This window comes from Urocampus carinirostris, chromosome 2, assembly GCF_059441175.1.
Source record: "Urocampus carinirostris isolate Australia breed hairy pipefish chromosome 2, RoL_Ucar_1.0, whole genome shotgun sequence".
In the NCBI taxonomy this organism is placed as follows: domain Eukaryota; kingdom Metazoa; phylum Chordata; class Actinopteri; order Syngnathiformes; family Syngnathidae; genus Urocampus; species Urocampus carinirostris.
In genome coordinates, this window is record NC_142350.1 from 63,004,116 (window position 1) to 63,030,910 (window position 26,795).

Genomic DNA, 26,795 nt, shown 5'->3' on the forward strand with positions numbered 1-26,795 from the left:
AACCTGATATTAAACAACGGGACAGACAGGAAAGATATCAAAACAGGACAAACTAGACTGGAACAAAACTGGAAACCGATATAAAACAGAACAAAATAAACGGGAACCGTACCGGACAGGAAATACCAACAAGAAATAGGACCGAGTCAAAATCCACATCTTGCGGGGCAGAGGTTCGTTGACGGACTAACAAAGGAAGAGTGCGAGCACTGAGCTTAAATAGACAGAAAGCCAATCTGTCAACGAGCCGCAACTGGCGCCACACGGGCGCGGCCAAATTGGGCGCCATGGCAACCATGACAATTTAGTTTTTAAGGATTTTTTTTTATTCCTGCCATTTTATTTTTTTAAACTTTTTTATTAAACATTGCATCACAATGAACAACATTGTCATAAAACAGTCCAACAACGATAAAAAGTAAACCATTTTCTCTGGAAAACAGTACTGCACAAATATATAGAAAACAATTAAAAATAAACTCAAAAATACAAAAATGATGACATGTTCAACTCAACACAAATGGGAATTCATAAAGGGACAGTGTGTAATAATTAGAATTAACATTGATTTGAATACTAGTCAAAAATACATGAACTATTATACCAATGTTTTTTTAATAAGAAATCATAGGTCATGAATTTTGTTTTTCTTTTACATAGTGCAATCCCTACCTAGAAGTCGCCGCCATGTTTTTCCGACAACCTGCTGCTACGCTCTGCTCTTGGCACTGGTTTTCATTCGCATCAGTCAATACAATGCCCTCTAGTGTTCAAATATTACTGACTGGGGCTTTAAGTACAGTATATATTACTTGCACATTGGGAATGTCTATAATTTTTTTTTTAAATTTAACCGAAAAAGCAAATTTGATCACAAATTTTAATTAGGGTTAGGGTTTGGGTTTAGGGTTAGGGTTGAGGGTTTAGGGTTAGGGTTAGGGTTTAGGGTTAGGGTTAGGGTTAGGGTTATTAACTGGTTAAAATTCTTCAAACATTCACATGTTTTATCACACAGTTTCCTTACCAATTAGTTGGCGATTATTTGTAGCAAGTGTGTTTTAGCTGACTATAAAACTCAAACGGAATTTTTGCCCAAGTCTGCTAGCTTGATGCTATCATGCAATTGGAAACACCATGGATGGGCTAAACACTTCTACCCATTTGACTTGACTGAATTCAAAGATTTGATCTGTTTTTTGTAATTCACCCTATCCTTTCATCTTTGTTTCACTCAAGGCTAACACATCAACCTTAGTCACCATCCTTCCGATCTCCTCTTTCTTCCACTCAGTCGCTTTACTTCCACATCCTCTCATATTTAGTGACCCTATAATTAGGGTTTTGGTCCGAAAAAGCACGACCAACTTGGGTGCCGCGGTGCTTAACTTGTTTGGGTGTTTGGGCATTTGGGTTGGCCATAGTCCAAACATTTTTGTGTGTGTTTTTTGCTACTTGTTCCCTTTTTTTCATTTTCTTTTTTTTTGTATGTGTTTGTCTTGCTGTCGGTCACCCTCTTGAGGGATATGACCCGGGTAGATTGATAGATAGAAATAATTTATTTTTTAACACCAACTTGGTTATTCCAATTTTTAGAAAATAGAAATTGCCCTTGGAACCTTTATTTTTTGTATTACAGCCTTTAGGTCTGAGTTTCTCAACAGTGGGTTGTGGGCCTTTGCCTTTGGAAAAAATATGCTTGGAAGAAGAAAAAACAGAGGTTCAATTACACTCTTAAACAGGAGATGACAGTATTCTCAATCTCTTTTCCTGATCACTCAATCACCACCGTCTCAATTGTGTTTATGAGGGACCACATCTCGTTTGATTGTGATTTTGTTGGTTTTATTTCCCTTTTTTGTCCCGAGAAAGTTTAAGAGGAAGGAAAAGTGGAAGAAAGTGACACAACAATCGAGTCAGAGAAGGAAGAGAGTGCAAACATTGTGTTGGGGTGCCATTGATGTGCTTGCTAGGAGGTACAGTAAATGGTTTAAAAATGTGTCATGATTACTGTTGCGAGGCACCTGAGTCTGTTCCTTTGGCGCCAACTGCCTCGGACGCTGACTGGCTGCTTGTCTCTTTTTAAACCCGTCTTCCTGTCACCCGTTGTCAGTCCGTCTGCTAACCTCTGCTCACGCTAGGCAAGCCTTCCGACCCTGACTCTTTCCTGTCCTGATTCCTATTTGAGAACCTTGAGGAGTTCCTGCTCAGTTCTTCCTGTCCATGTCATTTTTTGACAGATGATTGAACATAGAGACCTACTGCCTCCATTTCGTCCCACACAATCTGTAGAAATAGCATAATGAAACAATTTTTTGGGGAAAATATGAGCAACTTCCGCTTTTAAACCTTGTGACTAGAACTTAGCGGTCGTCTTGAAAGTCACATCTCGGTGGAACCAGCATGGCGGAATCGGCAGAAGGAAGAAGCGTCTCCTTTGTTTCGTCTCCACAGATGCTTACCATTAGCATAACTTAGCGGGAAACGGCGGAGGTGTAAAATGGGGCCACACGTTCCGTCTCCGCCATTTAACGACAAAGGCCAGCACCTACAGTAGGTGAAAATGGAATCCGAGGCTTTTTTTTCCCGCAACCTTTGCCAAAAAATCTTTGTTTTTTTTCCCTCCCCGTCTGACTTTTTCGTTTCGGGAACGAGTTTGCCAAATAGAGGCGGCAAAAACACACCATTCGTACCTGAGAATGTCCAACATGTCACAGCCAAGGACTCATTAATTGGCCAGGATTTTTGGATTGGTCCTTTATGGCAGGGTGGCTTGTGTATGAATTTATTTATATAAGCGACTGTCGATAACACAAATTTTTAGACCGATACCAAACCTCAAAAACAATACTAAATGCTGATATCAATGGAGGTGAAATTTCATTTCGTCTGCAAAATTTTAAAGAAATAATTTCAATGTCCCTGGCGATTGGCTGGCAATCAACCTATGGTTGGCTCCAGTACCAGTAAACGGTAACAGTAAATAGTTAGACCAGGGGTGTCAAATAGGCGTCCCGAGGGCCGGTTCAGGCCTACTAAGGGATTGAATCCAGCCCGCCAGACAACGCCTGAGGCAAGCACAAGAAAACGAGCTTGAAATATGTTAACTTGATCTTGCCAAAGCAAGGTGTCTCTCACAAAGACGCTGTATTGTATTTCTTTCTCTCTCTCTCTCTCTCTCTCTCTCTCTCGCTCTCTCTTCCTCTCTTTTTCTCTCTTTTCTCGTTCTTTGTTCCTCTTTGTTTCTTTCTCTCTCTGTGTCTTTTTACCTTCTTTTGCTCTCCCTTGCTCTTTTCCTTGTCTCTGTCTTTTCTCTTTCTCTCTCTCTTTTGCTTTCCCCCTCTTTCTTTCTCCGCTTTTCTCTTTCTCTTCCTCTCTTTTATCTCCTTCACTCTTTCCCTCTCTCTATTTCTCTTTGGATTTCTTTCTTTCTGTCACTTACTATTTCTCTTTTTATCTCTTTTGTTTTTCACATTCTCTCTCTCTCTCACTCTCTCTGTCTCTCTTTCTCTTTTCTCTCTCTTTTCTCTCTCTTTTCTTTCTCTTTCTCCCTTTCTCTCGTTGTCCCCTGTTAGGTTAATTGGCTAGTCCAAATTGTTCCTGGGTGTGAATGAGCGAGCGAATTGTCTGTCCCTGTTTGCTGGCAACCAGTTCAGGGTGTCCCCTGCCCACTGCCCGAAGATAGCTAGGGTGGGCCCCAGCACCCCTGCAAGCCTACTGAGGATAAGCGGTGCAGATAATGGATGGATGGATAGATGGATGGATGGTAGTTCATGTATTTTTGCCTAAAACTGTGGTTAGCATATTCACCAAACACGTGAAGGGTCCGCGATTTGAGACTGGGTGGAGAGGGATGGGCACCACCAGGCTGTACTTGCCCAAGGTACACCACAGGAAATGGTGCCCTACGACCCGTGTGGTTAAGGGATCCAACCAACCATTCAAATCATTGTTTTTTCCACCACTATGAGGCACTAAACATTACATACTGAGCCTTTTAGGGTAAGACCAGTTTCTGAAACTCATGACAAAAGGTTACCGGACACCATAAAGTTGCCTGCCCCATTTTTCACAACTTGAAACACAATAAGATGACTCATCGCAAAAAAACCCCATTGTTGCAAAGTATTAAGGATTGATAATCGGAATTTATAACAGAACAACACTTTAAAATTAAGTTTATTAGAAATCTACTTATAACATTCTTTGCATGTATATATTTTTTTATTTTTTTATTTATTATTCAGCCAGTATCAACCATCAACATGATATCTACCGGAAATCATTTTGTCACGCGAAGCTATCGATGTGACTCGTCGCCGTCGATCGGCGCCGGGTTTTTAGACCCAACTGCTGTGTTGGGAGTCATTAGGTGACCAAACCCCCCCAATTCCAACCCTTAATGCCGAGCGCTAAGCAGGGAGGCAATGGGCACCAATGTTGTAAGTCTTAGGTATGACTCGGCCGAGGCTTGAACCAGCGACCTCCCAGTCCCGGAGCGGGCGCCCCACCATCTAGGCCACCGGGCTGGTCGCTGGTCGCTATGCCATCGCTGTTTTCCATCTGCCATCAGTATGTACCTGTATTTACTCATCTTCATTCATGCAATGTTTGCGTTGCGTCGTCTGCTACAAGCCACGTGAACTCCTCTTGCTCCTCTTGCTTTTAATGTACGTTTACGTTTTGTCGCGTCATACATTTTGTGAGCTTCTTTTGAATGGTTCTTCTGGGGCTGAGGTTTTGGCTTGATTTCTAACCACGTATTCATTTTTTTTGTGTTCTCTGTGCGTCTAAATGATATGCAAATGAGGAACCCTATAATGCTCGGGAAAGTCCGGAAGCACGAAGTTATTCGATGCAGGCTTCTGATTGGCTGCCGAGTATGCAAATTGCCGAACGAACCGAAATTTCGAAATTTCCAAACCGAACGAAGATTTCGAAATCGGAATAAAACAAACGTTTGATTTGAAGATAAATGCTTAAATTTACGTATATCTTTCTTTCTCTCGAGGTTCATTTATTTATAAATCTTACCGTGCCTCACCCCACGTCACTAGGACATCAGATGACCAGAATACACAAAAACTTAACAAGGTGGAGCAACCCAGGCCCCGAGCGAAGCTACACGAGATTTGTCGGACAAGCAATTACCTCACGGACGCAGCTCCACAACAAAAGTTGATTTCTAGTAAATATTAGCGAAACGGCTAAATCGTCCCGGACGTCTTAGTCCTCAATCGATGCGTAGATAATGAGAGCAATCACGCCGTGATGGCCGTGACATTCTACGCCAGAAAAGGAAGCGTCTGGCGTGGCGCCCGCGATCGATTAGCGTACCTTGGCACCCCGCCGTTGAAAATCTATTGTGACATTTCTGTTTGTGACGTGGACGTGGTCGCCATGCTATCGCTCTTCCGTCAAATGCTTGCGATAAATTCTACGCGCTAGAAAAGACAGAAGTGTTCAATGATGGCCACTCCAAAAGTCCAATATGAAAAAAAATGGCGGAATTTTGGGGGGTAAAAGTACTTTCCATCCATCCTTCCATTATCTGCACTGCTTATCCTCAGTAGGGTCGCGGGGGTGCTGGAGCCCATCCCAGCTATCTCCGGGCAGTGGGCAGGGGACACCCTGAACTGGTTGCCAGCCAATCACAGGGCACACAGAGACAGACAACCATTCACTCACTCATACATAGGGACAATTTGAACCCGCCAATTAACCTGAAATGTATGTTTTTGGAATGTGGGAGGAAACCCACAAAAGCACGGGAAGAACATGCAAACTCCACACAGAAGGTTCGATCTCAAGACCTCAGAACTGAGCCACACACGCGCTAACCACTGCGCCACCGAGCTGCAAAAGTACTTCCTTTCATCTTTAATACCGTTCTTCTCATCTCATCTCATCAGCTACACCGCTTATCCTCCGTAGGGTCGTGGGGGTGCTGGAGCCCATCCCAGCAATCATCGGGCAGTGGGCAGGGGACACCCTGAACTGGTTGCCAGCCCATCGCAGGGCACACTGGGACAGACAACTCACTCGCCCATTCAAACCTAGGGACAATTTGGACTGGCCAATTCACCTGAAATGCATGTTTTTGGAATGTGGGAGTAAACCCGAGTGCCCGGAGGAAACCCACGCAAGCACGGGGAGAACATACAAACTCCGCACAGGAAGTCTGGAGCTGGATTTGAACCCACGCAGGAGGTTCCCAAGACATGAACTGTGCCGCACATGCGCTAACCACTGCCCCGCCGTGCTGCCCTAATACCGTTCTTATTCTAGTAAATATTTACAAAGTGTATTATTTAGCACCTCCTAGTGGTATAAAAACTAATCATTTAAAAAAAACAATAATGATTGGAATAACAAGCAAAAATGCACAAAGTATCAAATACATTTAAGAGAAATATGTATTCATTTTTAAATAACACCAGCCTCACCTAGAGGAAGTCAACAAGATGGTCCGCCATCTTGCTGCTAACGTTACCCCCAAAAACCTTGTGAAGGTCTGGTAATAGAAATGAGAAGAAAAAGTAGGCGTTTTGGTCACTCTGAGTCTCCATAGTTTGCATTCTTCCTTGTGATTTGCAGCACTCGTTTTTGGTCGCACTACACAATACAGCAACGTTAGTTGTCAAATATTACACAGTGTCCCTTTAACGTAACTTAACCATCTGCTATACTCTTGTCAGAGAACTTTGCTACCTCTAAGTATTATATTTCTTATTTTGATAAGAATAAATGAGGAAATAACAAAATAAAAGTCGGACGGAGCAGATTTCATGTCAAATTATTTTGCTAATTTTAAAATATTTCACAAAATAAATCATTTTATTCTAAAAAAAATTGTAATGAGCAAAATAATCTGCCATTTCATGTTGGAAAAATTCACTAATTTTAGGTTTATATTTTTCTTTTTTCCAAAATATTTCATAAATTAATTCATTTTATTCAAACAGAACTTTAAATGAGCAAAATAATTTGCCAGATTCCATATCAAATTCTCATCTCATCTCATCTCATTAGCCGTACCGCTTATCCTCATTAGGGTCGCGGGGGGCTGGAGCCCATCCCAGCCATCTCCAGGCATTGGGCAGGGGACACCCTGAACTGGTTGCCAGCCAATCGCAGGGCACACAGGGACAGACAACTCATTCGCTCATTCACACCTAGGGACAATTTGGACCGGCCAATTCACCTGAAATGCATGTTTTTGGAACGTGGGAGGAAACCGGAGTGCCCGGAGGAAACCCACGCAAGCACGGGGAGAACATACAAACTCCGCACAGGAAATCTGGAGCTGGATTTGAACCCACGACAGGTTCCCATGACATGAACTGTGCCGCACAAGCGCTAACCACTGCGCTGCCGTGCTGCCCCCCATATCAAATTATTTTGCTAATTTTAAAATTTTTCGTAAAATAAATCATTTTATTAAAAAAAAATTAAATGTTCGAAATAATCTGCCATATTTCATATTGGAATAATTCGCTAATTTTAGATTTATATTTTTCTTACTTTTCCCAAAATATTTCATGAATTAAATCATTATATTAAAAAAAACAATTTTAAATGAGCTAAATAATCTGCCAGATTATATATAGAATTAGTTCGCTGATTTTAAAATATTTCATAAAATAAATAATTTATTCTAAAAAAATTGAAATGAGCCAAATAATGTGGCAGATTTCATATTGGAATAATTTGCAAATTTGAGGTTTATATTTCTCTTACTTTTCTCTAAATATTTCATAGATTGATTCATTTTACTCAAAAAAAATTTTAAATGAGCAAAATAATCTGCCAGATTACATATCAAATTATTTGGCTAATTTTAAAATATTTCATGAAATAAATAATTTTATTCTAAAAAAAAAATTAAACGAGCAAAATAATCTGCCACATTTCATATTGGAATAATTCGCTAATTTTAGGTTTATATTTTTCTTACTTTCCTCAAAATATTTCATAAATTGAATCTTTTTATTAAAAAAGAACTTTGAATTAGCAAAATAATCAGTCAGATTTCATATTGGTATAATTCGCTAATTTTAGGTTTACATTTTTCTTACTCTTCTCGAAATATTTCATAAATTAATTCATTTTATTAAAGTAAAATATTTTTTTAAATAAGCAAATAATCCGTCAAATTCCATATTGGATTATTGTACAGGTTTTATATTATATAAATATATTTAATATAGCATAAATTGACAACTTTTGAGCAAAATGTCCAATTAAAAAAAATAAAAAAATACTTTTCTTCATCTCATCTCATGGCAGCACGGCGACGCAGTGGTTAGCGCTTGTGCGGCACAGTTCATGTCATGGGAACCTGTCGTGGGTTCAAATCCAGCTCCAGACTTCCTGTGCGGAGTTTGTATGTTCTCCCCGTGCTTGCGTGGGTTTCCTCCGGGCACTCTGGTTTCCTCCCACGTTCCAAAAACATGCATTTCAGGTGAATTGGCCGGTCCAAATTGTCCCGAGGTGTGAATGAGCGAATGAGTTGTCTGTCCCTGTGTGCCCTGCGATTGGCTGGCAACCAGTTCAGGGTGTCCCCTGCCCACTGCCCGGAGATGGCTGGGATGGGCTCCAGCCCCCCCGCGACCCTACTGAGGATAAGCGGTGTAGCTGATGAGATGAGATTTTTCTTGATTTAATTGGGAAAAACAAAGGTAATACCTGACCTGTTTTTATCTTTAAAATATGTTCTCTCATTTTGCACCTGATACACTTGTTTGTATTTGATACATTTTTATTTCATTTTCAGACGTATAGTTCCCGTTTTCTCATTTTTGTGAAAAAATATAAGCGTTTCTGATATATTTTTATACATATAGAGAGAAAAATAGAAATGGAAACGAAAAATATGACTAGTAATTAAAACCTTGTTTCGGGAGCCAATTTTTACATTTGCTTACTTCGATCAGATACTTTCATTTTTTTAAGTTTTCTTCATCAAAATTCAATATGTGAACAAAATCCAGCTCGTTTTATGCTAGCCTATAACGTGAAATCCCAAAGAGATGCTAACGGAAATAGCACAGGATACGCAGTTTGGAAAATGAATTAATTTTACACAAAATAAAAGCTGTATAATGCAAATACTCAAATGGATTGAAGACACTGTCTCAGGAGTACCTGGGACTATCCCCCCCATGCTCATGTCCTCAAAGGTCTCCCCACAGGAAGAATCTTTTTGACCCGGGATCGATGACCTGGAAAGGTTATTCCCCCCACGCGTTTTGCCATACAACCCCACCATCCCCACCCCCCTGAATCCCCCCCCCCTCGGCAGATCCACTCATGCTGTCAATCAAAACACGAGAAAATCATTTATTCTCCCCGAACTTCTTCTTCCAGTGGCTTTTCACGGCCTGCAGCTGAAGATCAAGAGGGAGCTCCACAGTCCGTGTTCCGAGCTGAGCTCCACCTGCAGCCAAGAGAGGCCCTTCAAACTCCAGTATGGGGAGAAATGCCTGTACAACATCAGGTACCGGCTCCTTTCTCACCCCTCGCCCCCCAAAACACGGCACACAACAACTAAAGTATTTGTTTCTTGACGTTTTTGCCGCAGTGCTTACGAGCAAAAGCAGCACGCAGGCATGAAGCCCTCCAGCCCGGTGACGCCCCCTTGTAGCACGCCCGTGTCCCCGCTTCATCATGCCGCCCCGACGCCCAAACCCGAACGGACATACGCCCACCTTCCGCCATCCCTACCTGATGCTGCCTACACCATGGACCACAGGTACACCTTGGAAGTTAGCGATAAGGATGTTAGCTACTACTTACTCGTGAGGGAACAAAAAGTATGTTTTATCTTGGATAGCAGTTACCAGATCATCTTTGCAGGTCAGAGCCTTGCTGTGGGCAATGTTTTTCCATTTTCACCACACGTTTTTTTAGTTAGGTTGATATCTTCTATTCTATTCTATTCTATTCTATTCTATTCTATTCTATATCTGGGCTATTTGCAGGACATTACATTGACTCGATGCGTCTCTCTCCAAGGAACGCTTTCACAACCTTCCCAATCTTTTTTTTTTACATGGCCTAAATCTTTGATACTGCTGACTGTGAACACCCCACATCTTTGGCAACCACACGCGTAGAGTTACCTTCTTCAAGAAGTTTGACGATCCTGTAATTGGTCTCAAGAAACATCTCTCTTGTTAGAACCATTATTCTTGACAATCCATTTGGTCCAGGAGCCCTCCAAGGTTTGATAACTGCACTGGTTTAGATTAAATCTGACTAACAAACAGACTTAATCTAAGCCAGGTGCCCGAATTAGGAAAGAAAATTGAGTGGGTGTGTCCTTATTTTCTACTCAAAATGCACTCATTCCCAATGTTTTTCCTCGGAATATAGTGATTTGATATTTTTTCCCTGTGCCTGGTCTATAAAAGTAGCATTTACTGATCACCACAAAGATTTGTATTCATTTATTTTAGTGTTTCTGAATGCCAAAACATTATCATTTTTTCATGATTTTTATCTGCCTTTGTTCTACAGAATAAAATGTCGGAGTAAGTGATTGTCCGAGACTGGTGATTCCATACTTTTTGCTAAGGGTTGTTTATGATGTCAAACGCAATGTCGCAATCAACTATTAACAGAAATTAAATATTCCGTTTTTTGATTGCTTTTTCCTCAGATTCCGCCGTCAGCTTTCCGAGCCTTGCCACTCGTTCCCGTCGCCGCCGACCATGTCCCGGGACGTTCGGCCCCTGTACCAGCGTCAGATGTCGGAGCCAAGCATCCCTTTCCCTCCTCAAGGCTTCAAGCAGGAATACGCCGACCCGCTGTTCGAATCCCACCCTGCCATGATGGGCGCCCCGCTGCCCCACATGTACCCCGGCGCCATGATGATCAAGCAGGAGCCCCGAGACTTCAACTACGATTCAGGTGAGGAACGAGGCCTACGTGCGAGAAAAATGTATGCAAACTGTGTAACGTGAAGGTAAAAGTACAGATCCGGATTAAGTACCGTATTTTTCGCACTATAAGGCGCACCGGGTTATAGGGCGCACCCCGAAAAAATCGTTTTTGGTCCTATTTTTGACATACATAAGACGCACCGGATTATAAGGCGCTACAATGGGAACGTGGACAAAACATTCAGATAGTTTAGTCAGACTTATTACCCCCTTAACATTCCCAAAGCTTGCAAAGACGCAAATACGTGTCGAGAACACGTGCGGATGCAGTGTCCGTACGATATCACTCAAATGCATCGTTCCATCATTCGGAAGGTTAAAGTCTTGGGATTCAAGAAATGCCAACCTTTCCTTAGTTTCTATTTTCTTTTTCGCTCGCTACTTTACTGTGCATATGACAATAAACACTTGGAATTGAGTTTAATTTAAAAATAGACACTTAATTCCATCCATTATCTGCACCGCTTATCACAGAAACATCGAGTTCAGTCTGAAACAAGATACAGGGATAATATAAAACCCGGAGTAGCTCACAGAAGTCGTTGTGTTCATAATAATGTGCAGCCAATGTCCTCTTATATCCGTGAGTGTAGTAAATCCAGGAGAATAAAATGCTCTCTATGTCGTCAACCCAACGTGCTATACACATTCATCTTTTTCGGCCAATTGCAGGCTTTGTTTTGCCGTTTAAGCCAATGCCAGCCTGTAAATGATAAAAAGGATCCGCCTCTTGACCTCTGAATAACTTTAGCCAATAGTGATCGATTCAACTGATGATTGACACATCTTTTTCGGCCAATTTCAGGCTTTGTTTTGCCGTTCAAGCCAATGCCAGCCTGTAAATGATAAAAAGGATCCGCCCCTTGACCTCCGAATATTTTTAGCCAATAGTGATCGATTCAAATGATGATTGACACATTGGTTAGCCAATGAAACGCCGGTAAATAAATCCCAGCATACACCGCGTACTACTTGGCGTTCGGGGGAACATCTAGTCGGCGGCTGCAAGTTAGTTGGAAGACTTTGCAAATTAATGTTGATCCATAAATAAGGCGCACTGTATTATAAGGCGCATGGTCAGCTTTTGAAAAAAAATAAAGGCTTTTAGGTGCGCATTATAGTGCGGAAAATACGGTACTGTAAATTCCAGAGTTCAAGCTGCTGAATTTCTGCTTCAAATACGGTGCAGCTTGTACTTTTTTGTTTTGTTCTTAGAAAAAAAAGTCCTTACCTGTAATATATTTCTGTATGAATAGCTGAGCAATACTTAAGAAAACAGTGATTATACAAATACGCATACAAAACACTGGACACCGTCAAGAGAAAGTATCGTAAATTCCGGACCATAAGCCGCTACTTTTTTCCCAAATGTTCAACCCTGCGGCTTATTCAGTGATGCGGCCAATTTATGTATATTTTGCGGCGCTCGAGTACAAAAGGTAAGATTTAGACCGGTGGAATATATGCGAGTGTGTTGCTAGCGTGTTTTTGAATAAAAGAGCTTAAGTCGACATCTATATGACAAAGTCTCTTTCCCATACTGGGGAAGGCTACTTTAATGACGTCAGTTATAAGGAGGAAGATGAGCACGGTTTACCATGATTTTTACAAGTGCCGTATTTTTTTTTTTAACAGACCCGTTTCCTTGTGTTGCGAGCGTGTTCCTAGTAGCGTTTTGCTACCCTTCACAGGCACGGTTTGGGATGAAAGTTATAATATTATTATTAAAGCTTTGAAAACTCTCTCTCGGTGTACCGTCTTTCTTTGTAAATATGTGTAACCATGTATAATATGTATTTGCAACTGTATATTTTTGTAATGTATTTATTTTAGAGACTTATTCTGATATGTTTTCCACGGGCGAATCAAAAAGAAGGGGCGAATACAACGGGGGCTGATGGGAAGTGGAGTAAAAGTGAGACGTGTTTGTGGTCGCAGAGGACAATAGTGGATATATATTTTTTCCCACCCTTACCTTTGGAAATATACATTTTTTTTCCTTGGATTATTTTCAACGGGACCCGGACTCTGCAGGTCTGCGTCATATCTTAAGTACCGGTATCATTCTATGTTCAATATACCGGCTGTTGTTTTTGGACTGTGCACTACATGTTCAGTTACAATTGCGGTACGCAATGTCGGGTTTGAGTTAATTTCGTGATTGTGTTACATGTCTTAATGTGGGCGCATGCGGCTTATATACAGGTTCGGCTTGTGTAAGTACAAAAGCGGTTATCCTATTAAAATGTGGTGGGTGCGGCTTATAATCAGGTGCGCTCTATAGTCCGGAATTTACGGTAGTTCATGTTTTTGCCACCATTTTTCATACAATACATAAAAGGAGCAAAACAGGCAATTTGACGGTAGGTACTTTATTCAACACTTACAAAGCACTCACAATATTTCTACTTTTGCGCCCATAAATCAACCCCTCAATTCATACATTCAAAATTGAACAGCAGTGGACGTTATCTATCGAAACGGTATACTTCTCTCAGCGTCAATGCCAGGTCACTAGAGTTTCCTTTCATCCACAAGGAACGATGACAAGCAAATGCAATTTGGTCCATGTGGCTTTTCATTAGATGCCCTCTGAAGTCCAGAAATTACCGTGTCTAGTGCTATCCTGTAGATTAAGGGAGAGAAGCTGGGGTTGATTGAGTTTGCCCATTATTAGGCAATGGGGGTCTGGTTGGGTGAGGGTGTGTGGTGGGAGCCATTTCCTGTGTGGCCTGCTAATGAGGGAGTGGGCAGAGGTTATGACTGGTCATCATAATCACTCCTTTGCTCAGAATTGGAAAAAAGCTTCTGATCTTTGCTACCTTCATTCATGAAATGTATTTGCACACAACTACACTTGAAATTCCCAAAATTAGCTCATACACTCCCCCGTGATACATGGAGATTTGACGTCTATAGGTGTCAGTGGCACAAAATTGAATTGAATGATCTGCATTTAAATAGCGCTTTTCAAGTCAATGACTTCCCAAAGCGCTTTACAATGTGCTCCACATTTCCCAATAGCGGTCTTGCAGCCATGTAAGGCGCTAACCTGCTTATTGGGGGTATTAGGGGTTCAGTGTCTTACCCAAGGACACTTCGACATGTAACACGGACGAGCCGGGATTCGAACTGGGATCCCTTGATCCCAATACGAGCGCTCTACCTATATTTTGTAAATAAACACAAATAAAAGTGTATAATCAACATGAGTCTTACATTGACTTGCTGATCAACCAATAAGAAAATTGTTAAACTCACTTAGGACCGCCCCTCATTTGAATAGCATTTTATTCATATTCTCATGAAACATGCATGACCGAAAGGCGTAAGTTATTTTATTTTTTGGGTATTTTTTATTTTTATTTTGTATTTATGACTTGTATATTAATTGTATTTAATGGTATTTTGAGTTATTTTTAATGATAATTCATGTTTTGCCTATTCATTTTTCACACTCATATTGATTTTACACATTATTAAATATGTTAATTTAGTTGCATTGAATTTTTAATTTTGGGGTTTATTCGTTTTTGTTTTTTACTAATCACTTGGATATTAGTTGTATTTATTGTTATTATTGTTTTGTTTTGTTTATGAGGATTAATTTGCAAAATTTTTGGTTTAAAAATAAATCACACTTATATTGATCCAACGCAATAGTAAATACATGTGTTATTTTATTTTATTTTTTTTGTATTTATGTAATTTACGTGTATTTGCTTTTTTAAAATTTTATTTATTATTAATTTGGGGAGTTTATTTGTTTATGATAATACATTTATTAATTTTTGGGATGAATCATTATCACACTTTTATTGTTTCAGATTAATTTTTTCAATATTTTGTCTTTTATATTTATTTGGGTTGTAAATATTTACACTGTTCATTAAAGAATCACATTTACATTGAATGTGTCAGAGCCAACAATTCGTTTTACATGTATTCATTTATTTCATTTTTGTATTTTTATAAATTAATCATGCGTGTATTGAATAATAGCATTTAAAGTTATTATGTATTGGATTTTTTCCATCTTTTTTCAATCTTCGCTTCACTTTAGTGCAGAAACGTACAGTATATAGTAAAGCTAATTTTAGCGTGCTAGCAAGATGCAAATCTTTGCTAAGTTCTTGAGAGGATCAAATGTAACATTTGTAGTTAGACTTTGAAAACATTTTCGGCATAAATGATAACGCTATAACAAATTTTGAGCTGACTACTAAGTGACATGTTGACAGGAGGACAAGATGATATGGAGGGGTGAGGCTAACGGCTAATGCGATTAGCGACATTTCCGCCACGGGCCCATTAGCGAGATGAAGTTTGATGAAGATCGAATGCTCAATTTGTTTTGCACTATCTTGGTATTATGACACAACGACACAATTAGCTTAACGCACCCTAGAGAGCTAGCATGCTATCAACGTTGTCGTTTGCTACTGACATGCTAACATTTTCCAATATCGTAGTGGGTAAATTTCAGTTGCTTTTTTTGGTTCTTACCGATCCATTTTCAAATTTTTTTTTTCTTTGTTAGTTTGTCCGCAAGCGTGTATGGAAGGGGTCGGGAACCTTTATGACCCAAAGCTATATATTTCGATTTTTTTTCGAGTTTTCGTCTGCCACACCATATATTTTAGGATGAAAATTCAGAAAACCCGACAAAAGCTTATTCTTCAGCCCATTCCATTTTACTGTGTGACATTTATCCTAATAGATAATATCAATATAAATTTGTCTTCCTCCCTCAGTTACTTAAAAGTGTTGAGGTCATTTTTGTGTTAAAATTAGGTACGGGTAAAGTTATTTTGTAAAAATGTCTCAAGATACTGGAAACAAGCAAAAAATTTATCAAGAACCGGGACAGGATCTGGACCCAAATGCGTGACGTTTCTCACACAAGCCGTTTATTTTACGGGAAATGGGGAGTCATGCATGTTAGGCAGCAGTCTGGCGTGGAATGATAGGAAGCCAGACGCCGACGAGATCGATACCAATTGTCCGAGCAGATGTCGGACAGATGGGGGCGATACCGGACAGGACGGGACAGACAGGACTGATATTGAAACAGGATATCGAAATTAAACAGAAGAAACTAGACGGGAACAGAAATTTGAGAAAATAACAGGACGAAAACAGACGGAAACAAAACTGGAACCCGAAATTAAACAGGACAAAAATAAACGGGAACAGTGTCGGGCTGGAAATACCAACAGGAAAACAGGACCGAGTCAGATCCCATGTCCTGTGGGGCAGAAGTTCGTTTGGCGGGCTGACAAAGGAAGCAAGAGAGCAGAAATATAGACAGAAAGCCAATCTCTCAACGAGCCGCAGCTGGCGCCACACGGGCGGGGCCAATTGGGCACCATGGCAACCGTGACACACAAGGAGCGTGGCCAATTCGCCGCCATGGCAACCATGACAATTCACTAGTATATTAATCTTTTTATCTACATATTTTAATAATTTGTGTTGTCTCGATGCATGTTTTATTAATATTTGGAACTCTTTTTGTATGCGGCTATTTTTAAGCAGTTTTATTGGGGGTTGCTTACATACGATGTAGGCTTATGTGCGAGTAAATATCACATTTGAGGTCGTTTTGGTTTGTTTGGTCAGGAATATATATTATTATAACTAGACGGGAACAAAAACTGGAGGAGAATAATAAGCAGGACAAAAATAGACGGAATCAATACCGATCAATGCCCGAGCAGATATCGGACAGATGGAGCAATACCGGACAGGACACGACAGACAGGATATCGAAATTAAACAGGACAAACTAGACGGAAACGACACTGGAAACCGATATTAAACAGGACAAAATAAACGGGAACAATACCGGACAGGAAATACCAACAGGAGACAGGACCGAGTCAAAACCCACGTCTTGCGGGGCAGAAGTTCGTTGACGGACTGACAAAGGAAGAGTGAGAGCACTGGGCTTAAATAGACGGAAAGCTAATCTGCCAACGAGCGGCAGCTGGCGCCACACGGGTGGGGCTAATTGGGCACCATGGCAACTGTGACAAAATTGACCTTGAGCACAGAGAAGAGAGAAGGGAGTGGTTGCAGTGTGGTCGTTTTTGGGTGTTTACAGTTTTTTCTGTGGGTTTTCATCATAACAGTGAACATAATGAGATTCTTGGTGTATGTTATCAGAAATGTGTTATTTTTTTTTTTGTTATTTGTACTAACTGTCATAACTGGCTTGCAGCCGAGGTGCCAAGTTGCCATTCGGTCTACCTGCGCCAAGATGGCTACCTGGCCCACGCCAACCGAACTGAAGGTAGCAACGTTTGTGTGCATCAAACAAACAGCTAAAAAAAACATGACTAACGGTCCCTTCATTCTGGTTTTCCAGGTTGCATGTTCGACAAAGTGGCCCGACACTTTTACGACGATACTTGTGTGGTGCCTGAGAAAGTAGAAGGTGGGCACCAAATTCCTCAAAATCAGCCGCCATTGCGAGTACCGACACTTTCAAAATGGCTGGTGTCAGCAATGATATGCGCCAGAACTGGAAATTGGACTTTGAAGGATATTAAATGTAAAGTTTATGCATTGTGTTCATATTTTACGTTGGGAATAAAATATTTTATATTATTTTAATCCTTTCCTGCACATATTCAATAATGTCACTTACAATACAAATTAATACAAATACAAATATTTTTATAGAAAAGAAAATCAGAGGTGCGCTTAACGCACACATATATATATATATATATATATATATATATATATATATATATATATATATATATTAAACCAAATTAAATTTTATTATTATCCATTTTTACTGGTTTAAATTTCACTAATGTTCTATCTAATATTTCTGTAAAATTTTACAAAAGAATAAGGATTACATTTTCATTATGTTTTTGTATTCATTTTTAAATTATCGCCACCGTTATGTACTTAATAATAATAATATAATAATTTCCTTGTATTGTCATTCTGTGTAACAATGTACACAGAACGAAATGTCGATTGCACCTGACCCGTTGTAGCGAGCCGATGCAGCCGCAGCCAACAGAGGGCGCCGCCGACCACTTTTTAAGTCTTAGGAATGACTCGGCCGGGGCGCGAATCACCGACCTCCCAGTCTCAAAGCGGGCGCCTTACCATCTAGGCTACTGAGCTGGTTCTTGTATCACAACTCGGAATTTTGTCACATATACATGCTGCAAAAGGAACAAAAATACTTAAATTTCCACCGAAAACCCTATACCAAAATATTTTTTTAGTTATTAAATTTTTCCTTATTTTTTCTTCCTTTACATTTTAGTAGTGGTTTATAAAATATTTATATGGAATATTAGGAAAAAAATAGAATTTACTTTTTTTTCCTATTTAATACTAATATTAAATAATGTTAAAAGTGGTATCGCCAATGCTACATGCCTATATTTGAATCTATTGAATACATCTAAATATATTTTGAACTTGAATCTTTTGAATCTAAAACGCTGCCCTACTTACGAATGACATAGATTCCGGACGATCGTTGTTGAATTTGTTTGTAAGTTGCTTCAGTGCTATATTTTGTATGTTTAATGTTTATATTAGGCTTGTATAAGTAACCTGTATTGTTTTGTACTGAAAAATAAACATTTCGAAAAATAATTTGCTCTATAAAGATAAATGAAATGGAGTTTAACTTACTTTTGGAAGATGCGCTTCGAGAGGCCCTCTTCTGTGCAAAAAAGTGGCCGAAAAAAGCGTTCCGACCATTTTCTCAACCGTATCAAGCTTTCTTATTCCACTTTAATTTCAAAAGAAATGGCTCGCCCCTTCTTCACACTTTACACCAACGATATTGAATGGATGCACGAGATATTAAACAATAAAAATGTTCTTAGCTCACTGGAGATACAGTATCGAATTTTTCCACACAAACTAGGAAGAAGAAGCGGATTTTTTTACTTCCGGGTGGATGCTAGGTGACCTCTCACAGCGCCAAACGTATTTTCATTTTTTGACATCCCGAAAAAAATGATCCTATCTACCGCTTTTTGTAAGTCGAATGGTCGTACGTAGGGGAGCGTCTGTGTATATCTATCTATCTATCTATATATATATATATATATATATATATATATATATATACTACCATTCTCAAACCCAGTGTTGGATAGCTTGTTTGCAGATTAGCATAGTGGTCAAAAACCCTTTTGCCCTCCTAGGTCAAGTACCTGCCTGACAATACTCGCATTGCTAGATGTATACACCACCAAATTAACGTGCGCCACCCTATGGACAAAACCAGAACAACATTAAATGACACATATTCATTTTGGCTCCTACAGGCGCTATACTCGAATGTACAGTGATGACAAATGAACAGCAAAGTAGACTCGCTACAGCTGGTAGTTTTTTTCAATTTGTTTAAAGTGACGCAGAGCTTTTGACCGTCAGTAACGTAACGGCGTCGTAACGGTGGAAAAATAATGACTACGATTACCCCGTTACTGAAAAAATAACGCACGATTAGCACACCGGGTAGACCCAATCGCGTAACAATTTTATAGAAACAAAGAAGAAGGGCTGGGCCCACGATCCGGTGTTCGCTGGACACGGGAGATAAGTCGCTCTCGTACTCGGATTATAAGCCGAACACGGAAGTGGATCTCCCGTAGCGAGAGATGGCGGTATCAGACGGAAAAATGGGTCGGTAGCCGGGACTGGGAGAGCAAGACGTGGTCGGGGTCGGAAACGAGTCGTAACCCAGAACGGGAGAGTAGACGTAGTCGGGGACAAAAAGGGTTGTAAGCCGGGACGGGAGAGCAGAAAAGGTCGTAGCCGGAGACAGACGGGCGCAAAACGGGACAGGTGGGAGTCAGGGTCGAAAAAGGCTTGCCTAGTATTCACTTAGGTTCGCAGACGGACTGACAACAGGGGATAGACAGGACTGGGTTTAAATAGGGACAGGGAGCCAATCAGAGCGGGCACAGGTAATTCCAATCTGTAATCATGACATAACCGCGTTATTTATTACGGCGTTATACCCAACACTGGTCATGAAACCACTCAAAACGGAGCAAATCTAGAATTTTCGCATTCTGCCGACTCAACACTTTCCTTCCTTTCAGGTGACATCAAACAGGAGGCCGGGCTTTACCGCGAGGGTCCGTCCTATCAGCGACGAGGATCCCTCCAGTTGTGGCAGTTCCTGGTGGCGCTGCTGGACGACCCGGCAAACTCGCACTTCATCGCCTGGACGGGCCGAGGGATGGAGTTCAAGCTCATCGAACCCGAAGAGGTCAGAATGATGATCGGAATTCCGTCGTTTTTGGAGAACTTTTGTTGTTGTTTTAATCAATTTATTACGAAATTATGTAACATTATGCACAAAAAGGACTTAATTATATTAAAGAATCTAATATACTACGAAAATACAATAGCATTTGATTTTTACACTCTACTGTGAACAATTAACTCATTTAAACTTTGAACTAAAACCATTTACTTTTCAGTGCAACAAGAAATAAACTATGAAATACCAGAATATACTGTATTTTCCCCAAAAAGTAGTATTGTGTGATATATTTTAATATACAAGGCACACTGCACTATAAGGGCCAGTGTTCATTTTACCTCTGAAAATTGTCCCGGGGACTCGCATGCTCAAAAATCTATGGGTCCTAACAGAGATCTATGGGTCCCCAAAATTTTGTGTTATCGAGGTTGAAAACTGTAAATCGATAACAAATATATAATAAAAATCTATATATTCATTCAGTTTTAATCATCAAATTATTAATTCATTTTCTGCATCAAATTATTGTTGGTAATATACTGATTAAAGGGATAACCACAAACCTTTTTTTCATTTTCTCCTTTTTTACTTCCTTTTTTCTTAACTTCTTTATACAACATAATAATTCGTAATATAATGCATCAAAGCAAGTGAGCCGTTTGAGAGCCGGCTCTCTTAAATAAGTTGAGCCGAAAAAGCCGGTTCTCTAAAAAGAGACGGACTTTTCACTACACAACTCGAGATCGGCGTGTAGACGAAAACTCGAACCGCGAGCCCAAAACAACATCTGCCGGTTCTGCCTGACAAAAAGTTTGGAGTGCGGTAAATCTTTGTTTCAAAAAAATGTAATCGGGTAATAATGACAATTTTGTGTGAAAAAAGTTGCGTCCCGGGGACGCACGTTGATTTCAGACTACGCGTCCCCAGCAAAAATGATGCGTCTAGGACGCAGGGACGCGGGCAAACGAGAACACTGTAAGGGGCATGAAAAACAATTTCAGTAACAGCTACAATTGCATTATACTGAAATAAATACGTTTATATTAAAAAATATTCAGAGCGCCTACATTAAAAAACAATATGATATCGGGTTTCAACACTAAAATGAATTAGTTCATTCACAAATCAATGCAGTGTCATTTAATTATTACGATGCATTTCTATTTTAAATCCACTGTAGTTTCCACTCTTCAAGTCGCATTTTCAGGGTTTTTAGGTGCGCCTTTGTTAAGAACCAGAACAGGATCAGGACCCAAACGCGTGACGTTCTAACGCAAGCCTTTTATTTTACGGGGAATGGGGAATCATGCACGTTAGGCAGCGGTCTGACGTGGAAAGACAGGAAGACCGACAAGATCGATTCCAATTGCCCGATTTAATATTGGACAGATGGGGTCGATACCGCATAGGACAGAACGGACAGGCTTGAATCTAGATAATGAACCAGGATATCGAAAATAAACAGGAGAATCTAGACGGGAACGAAAACTGGAGAAAATAATAAACAGGACTAAAACAGACGGAAACAAAACTGGAACCCTGTGATTAAAAATCCAATAAAGCAGCATGTGGCTTGTCGTCCAACACCATTTCTTCTGGAACAGACAACTTGTGTTTCTTCCAGTGTTCTCGTTTGCCTGCAACCCTGCGTCCTAGACGCATTATTTTTGCTGGGGACGCATCGTGTCAAATAAACGTGCGCAATTTTTTTGACACGAAAATGTCTTTATCATTTTTTAACAAAGATTTACCGCACTCCAAACTTTTCGTGAGGCAGATCCGCCATTGTTGTTTTGGTCTTGCGGTTCGAGTTTTCGTCTGCACGCCGATCTCCAGTTCGAGTTGTGAAGTGAAAGTCCGTCTCTCTTTAGAGAACCGGCTTTTTCGGCTCAACTCATTAAAGAGCCGGCTCTCAAACGGCTCACTTGCTTTGATGCATTATATTACGAATGGTGATGTTGTATAAAGAAGTTAAGAAAAAAAGGAAGTATAAAAGGAGAAAATGAAAAAAGGACAGGTTTGGGGTGATCCCTTTTAATCAGTATATTACCAACAATAATTTAATGCAGAAAATGAATTCATAATTTAAATAAGAAAATGTATTATTCTACTTAATTATATCTGCATGTATTTTTTCCTTCTACAGTGAACGTCCAAGCGACTTCATTTTTGAACTTTTTTTTATAATAAACCTCATTCATGTCGAGCAACTCAGTGTCTCACAACAAAATATTCATTAACAATATATATGATATAAGAAAACACATGTACAATATAACATGTTAAACTACATAAATAAACATGTTTGAAAAAAAAGAGATTTTTTTGTATTTTATAAGGGAAAATACGACAGTTTGTAAGGGCATGGAGCACACTACATTTTGGGGACCCATAGATTTTTAAGCATGCGAGTCCCCGGGACCCATCACTTTTCAGAGGTAAAATGAACACTCTTTTTCACATGTTTATATATCAGGATATTCCGTAAAAATACCCCCACCCCCTTCATGAAAATGCAGAAAATCCCCCAGATGTTTTTACAAGTCGGGGTGATCCGGGGGCGAGCAGGTGGGTGCCAGTCTCCGTCAGACAGGTGCAATAACATCTGTTTCCTCCCCGGCACGCGGTAATAAACGGCAAGCACGGCAGTCACGGCACTACAGCGTGCCCTAATCAACGTCATTAGCGCCACGTGGACTCTTTTCTCTATGGCATCTGCCGAGCGTCAGCCATTGTTGTGTTTGCAGGTGGCGCGGCGGTGGGGCATCCAGAAGAACCGACCGGCCATGAATTACGACAAGCTGAGCCGATCGCTACGCTACTATTACGAGAAAGGAATCATGCAGAAGGTGAGGCTAGTGCATGGAAAATCCAGTCGGGATCAGCGGTAAAATTAATCTTCACTAACGATGGGTAGCGTATTTTCCGGACTATATGACACCAGCCATAACAAATCATGTTTATTTGTGACGCCCTTGATCACAAAGAGTCTCAAAGGGCTGCACAGATCAAAGACTATTGTAAACTACAGACTATTATGACACCATCCCCTGATATTGTCAACATAAAATATCTATTTATCTATGTATCTACCTTGGTCATATCCCTAGATAGGAGTGACCGACAGCAAGACAACACATACAATAACAAAGAAAATAAAAGGGGAAAAAAAAGCAAAAAAAACGCACACAAAATTTTTTGGACCATGGCCAACCCAATTGCCCAAACACCCAAAAAGTTAAGCACCGCATCACCCAAGTTGGTCATGTCTTCGTCCCTCCAGATGAAACGGGACACCAGAAAGCGGCCATGTCACTCGGGTCAGGGTGACACAACACACTCTTTTGTTCAACAGCAGGGCCCGACAGCTCTCTATCTCTACTCCCTAGGAGACAGCGAGACAAAGAAAGGGGGTGGGAGACCGAAAGGTCTTGCAAACCCTAGTTATGGGGTCACTAAATGTGAGAGGATGTGGAAGTAAAGCGACTGAGTGGAAGAAAGAGGAGATCGGAAGGATGATGACTAAAAGGAAGGTTGATGTGTTAGCCTTGAGTGAAACATAAAATATAGGTTATCCATATGCTATAGAATACAAGTGTGTTTTAAGCTTAGATTTAAACATTTCCACTGAGGTTGCAGATCGAATCTCAGGGGGAAGAGCATTCCACAGCACCGGGGCCCGGATGGAGAACGCTCTCGAACCTGCGGATTTCTTCTTGGCTCTTGGGATCATGAGCATCCCAGTTTTTTCAGAGCAAAGACTCCGGACCGGAACATGCAGGAGAATTAAATCTGAAAGATATGAGGGAGCAAGTCCATGCATGATTTGGTATACTCCCAACAGAACCTTAAAATCACATCTTAAGCTAACAGGGAGCCAATGCAGGTTAGCTAAAATCGGGGTAATGTGGTCAAACTTTCTTGTCTTAGTTAAAAGCCTTGCTGGAGTATTTTGTACTAGCTGAAGGCTCTTGATTTTGGACTTCGGGAGACCAGAGAATAGTGCATTGCAGTCATCGAGACGGGAGGTAACAAACGCATGAATTATAATCTCCGCATCCGACTGAGACAGCATGGGGCGAATTTTAGCAATGTTGCAAAGAAGGAAAAAAGCTGGTCTAGTAATGTATCTAACGTGTGTTTGAAAGGACAGATCGGGGTCAAATATGACTGAGTCACTCTGGGTGATATTGCATTTGTCAATGCTCAGAGCAGTTTTTGAGAACAAGTTACGGCATTTAGATGGACCAATAACTACCATTTCGGTCTTTTCAGAGTCAAGGCGGAAGAAGTTAAGTGACATCCATTCTTTTATCTCCAAATTTCCACAGTTTAGTGTAACAGATTCCTCCATCAGAAGATATAGTTGAGTGTCATCTGCGTAGCAATGGGAACTGATATTATACTACTATACAAATGGAAGCATGTAAATGCTGAAAAGAAGGGGGCCAAGTACTGAACCCTGCGGAACACTAAAGGGCTCAGATGTCATTTTATCATATTTAACACAGTGCGAAGAAATAAACATATGAAATTAACATGTAGAAGTCGTATGCGGAGTATAGGTTGCATTTTCTGGGAAATTTATTTAATAAAATCCAACACCAAAAACATATATGTCATCTTGAAAGGCAACCTAAAATAAAAATATAATAGAAACCACTAACGTTACACGTACGACTCTCATATTTATGTAACTCAAGCACAACGGACATGCTTACAAAACTATCATCTTCATTCCAAATCACTAAACCCAATCAAACCTTCATTCTCTGTGTCAATTTTACCGGTTAACAACTCCAGGTAGGTCCCGGGGGTTAGATGATTCTGTTACTTCCTCATTCTGCTTTTACGTCGAAATCAAGGTTGAAATGATCAACACTGGCCTAGAGCGCCCCCTTGTGGTTTAGTGTAAAAATAACATGTGATATTATAAATTACAGGAATAAAAAATGTAAAATATAATAATATAAAAATATCTCATCTCATCTCATCACATTAGCTGCACCGCTTATCCTCAGTAGGGTCACGGGGGTGTTGGAGCCCACCCCAACAAATATCGGGCAGTGGGCAGGGGACACCCTGAACTGGTTGCCAGCCAATCGCAGGGCACACAGGGACAGACAACTCGCTCGCTCATTCACACCTAGGGACAATTTGGACTAGTCAATCCACCTGAAATGCATGTCTTTGGAATGTGGGAGGAAACCGGAGTGCCCGGAGGAAACCCACGCAAGCACGGGGAGAACATACAAACTCCGCACAGTAAGTCCGGTAGCTGGATTTGAACCCACACAAGAGGTTCCCAAGACCTTAGAACTGTGCCGCACACGCGCTAACCACTGTGCCGCCGTGCTGCCCAATATAAAAATATAATGTTAATAATTTCACATATAAGTTTCCCGGGCGGAATACATCGCACACCCGTCTAATTATGAAAAAAACTGAGACTTCAAGTCCACTTCACATTAGCTCAAGTGGTTGAGCGCTCGTCTCAAAATCAAGTTGTCGCAGGATCGATCCTGGCTTCTCAGTGTTTTATGTTGAAGTGTCCTTGGGCAAGACACTGAATCCCTAATGCCTTCCATAGCAGGTAGTTTACCTTTTTCGAACCGGAATGAGGAAGCAGGTTATAGTCCCAAATTGGAGTTGTTTACAGGTAAAGTGACGCAGAGAATGAAGATTTACCGTAAATTCTGGACTATAGAGCGCACCTGATTATAAGCCGCGCCCACCACATTTTAAGAGGAAAACTGCTTTTATACTTACACAAGCCGCACCTGTATATAAGCCGCATGCGTCCACATCAAAACATGTAACACAATTACAAATTAAACCCAAATCCGACTTTGAGTCCCGCGATTGTAACTGAATATAAAGTACACAGTCCAAAGACCACAGCCGGCAAAAAGAACGGAAAATGATACCGGTAGTTAACGTTTAATGCAGACCTCCAGAGTCCGGGTCCCGTTTAAAATAATCCAAGGAAAAAAAATGTATATTTCCAAAGGTAAGGGTGGGAAAAATATATATCCACTATTGTCCGCTGCGTCCACAAACACGTCTCACCTTTACTCCACTTCCCGTCAGCCCCCGTTGTTTTCGCCCCTTCTTTTTGATTCGCCCGTGGAAAACATATCAGATTAAGTCTCTAAAATAAATACATTACAAAAATATACAGTTGCAAATACATATTATGCATGGTTACACATATTTACAAAGAAAGACGGTACACCGAGAGAGTTTTCAAAGCTTTAATAATAATATTATAACTTTCATCCCAAACCGTGCCTGTGAAGGGTAGCAAAACGCTACTAGCAACACGCTCGCAACACAGTATACGGCCCTGTTAAAAAAACATACCGTACTTGTAGTAATCACGTCCTTATCTTCCTCCTTATAACTGACGTAATCAAAGTCGTCTTCCCCAGTATGGGAAAGACACAATGTCATGTAGACGTCGTCCCACGCTCCCTTATTCAAAAACACGCTAGCAACACGCTCGCAAAGTAAAGTTTACGTGCAGTAGCTCTGAATCCTTCTTTATCGGACTGCTCGATTGCATTTAGCTTGAAATCTTGCGT

At 40.5% G+C, this 26,795-nt stretch overlaps 1 protein-coding gene across 1 annotated transcript in view; it reads left to right on the top strand.

Moving 5' to 3' along the window:
- The window catches only part of etv1 (ETS variant transcription factor 1), a 57,546-nt gene that overhangs the window by 24,621 nt on the left and 6,130 nt on the right, over positions 1-26,795 (top strand). Inside the window, exons 3-9 of the mRNA XM_088327482.1 lie at positions 9,367-9,496; positions 9,581-9,751; positions 10,661-10,911; positions 17,167-17,238; positions 17,314-17,382; positions 20,045-20,214; positions 22,959-23,060. Coding sequence (XP_088183608.1) covers positions 9,367-9,496; positions 9,581-9,751; positions 10,661-10,911; positions 17,167-17,238; positions 17,314-17,382; positions 20,045-20,214; positions 22,959-23,060 — 965 coding nt within the window. The remainder of the gene's footprint in view (positions 1-9,366; positions 9,497-9,580; positions 9,752-10,660; positions 10,912-17,166; positions 17,239-17,313; positions 17,383-20,044; positions 20,215-22,958; positions 23,061-26,795) is intronic.